The 1,601-nt window shown below is 38.0% G+C and overlaps 1 protein-coding gene across 3 annotated transcripts in view; it reads right to left on the reverse strand.

The window, feature by feature from the left end:
- Positions 1-262: 262 nt before the first annotated feature.
- The window catches only part of LOC103615618 (von Willebrand factor A domain-containing protein 3A), a 15,147-nt gene continuing 13,808 nt past the window's right edge, over positions 263-1,601 (reverse strand). For all 3 annotated transcript variants that reach the window (XM_017734174.1, XM_017734173.1, XM_017734171.1), the window contains one exon: positions 263-734. In XM_017734174.1, coding sequence (XP_017589663.1) covers positions 570-734 — 165 coding nt within the window. In that variant the 3' untranslated portion in view covers positions 263-569. The remainder of the gene's footprint in view (positions 735-1,601) is intronic.

Genomic DNA, 1,601 nt, shown 5'->3' on the forward strand with positions numbered 1-1,601 from the left:
ATATTACACATGTGCACTCCTACTCAAAGCAGACACATGCACAGCCAAAATGAACAAAGAAACAGCAAAATCCCAAGGGACTCAGAAGTGTAACTCCATGGAAATGAGCACAGCAGGCAGGAAACCAATGCTGAATCCTGTTCTTGTTTTATTCTGGCTCCCTGTGAGGCCAAATACATGCTACTGAACTGCAGCTGTCTCATCTGTAAATGAGCAGAACACCATAAAACTCAGTACCTTCTAGAAAGACTTGCAAAATAGATGTAATTTGGTAAAGCACATTTCTACTTTGCCTTTATTTCCATGAAACGTTATTTTTTTAAGGTCAGAGGAAGGATTATTTAGACACCTTTTGATACTAAAGTGTGGTTCCATTATAATGAATTACTTAGTAAGATGCACTTTTGGGATATGTAGCCTTTTGAATGCAAACATAAATTCAAAGTACTATCACAGTGCTGTTTTTATTCCTTCAGATTTTCAGCTGAGCACTTCTCCCACCAAGAGGAGCATCCAATAGCTGGGTAGGATCTCTAATTAACACACAGCATATTAAAAATTGGACCATTTCAAACCATTCTAGCCAGACTCACAGCTGTGGGTTTAGGAGATGGCACCTTCTGTGGCTTTTTTTTCTCCTTCTTTGTAAGCACATTTGAGTCTCCTCGTGGTGTAAGGGGTGTCACAGACTGATTCACTGAGCGTTGCTTTAAGGACTCCACTAGGAATGCACACTGAAATGGAAATTCACATTGTTTAGTAATTCATATACATGGAATTTAAATAAATGACATTTCAAAGACAGTATTTTGTATTTACTACTATAATAATGAATAAAATTCCTATTTGATAATGCTTAACACCTCTAACTGAACAGAAATCCCTTTGTGCTGTGCTTGCTCAAACACACTGTATGGAAACCCTTCCTGCTCTGGGCAGACTAAACCAAAAGGCAGCAGTGTAAATAGACCAGGGCTAGGACAAATCGAAGATGGTGAACCAAGTATATGCAACTGTGAAATGATAACAAGATATTTTAAAATGTCATTGAATAGCCACCAGCTCTTCTTTTAAAAAAAGTCCAACTTTTGTGATTCAGACTTGTATCCAACAGGGTGCTCAGCCCTCTGGACAAGGTTCTTACTGCATATCTCTTTCTATACACACTTTTATAAGAAACAGCCCCCACACTGCCAGGCTGGCTATGCTGCCTCAGTTATTCTGTTGGATATCTTTGGAAAAAAGTCATGTGCATGGAATATAGAGAGATACAGTCTAGTCCTACACCCTCAGTACACTTCAGAAAACAACTTGTTTTAGAATTGACAAAGGTTCCATGCTAATGACAAGCCCTCCCTACACTGGGACTTACAAGAATGTAGTATTATTTAATTGTATTTAACAAATGTAACTTTCTTATAATGAAGAATTAATTTACTTGAAAAGAATTCATCACAGGATTGGCAGCAAAAAGGAGAATCACTTGAACTGTAAACTCCTTATATTTGGTAAGGAATCATGGCTACTCCAACAGCAGTCACTGCAGTGCTATTGTACAGCTGCTTTCCAGTCCATATTTTCTCTATGGTCACTATTTTCAC

The sequence above is a fragment of the Corvus brachyrhynchos genome, unplaced genomic scaffold (genome assembly GCF_000691975.1).
Source record: "Corvus brachyrhynchos isolate BGI_N302 unplaced genomic scaffold, ASM69197v1 scaffold5, whole genome shotgun sequence".
Classification (NCBI taxonomy): domain Eukaryota; kingdom Metazoa; phylum Chordata; class Aves; order Passeriformes; family Corvidae; genus Corvus; species Corvus brachyrhynchos.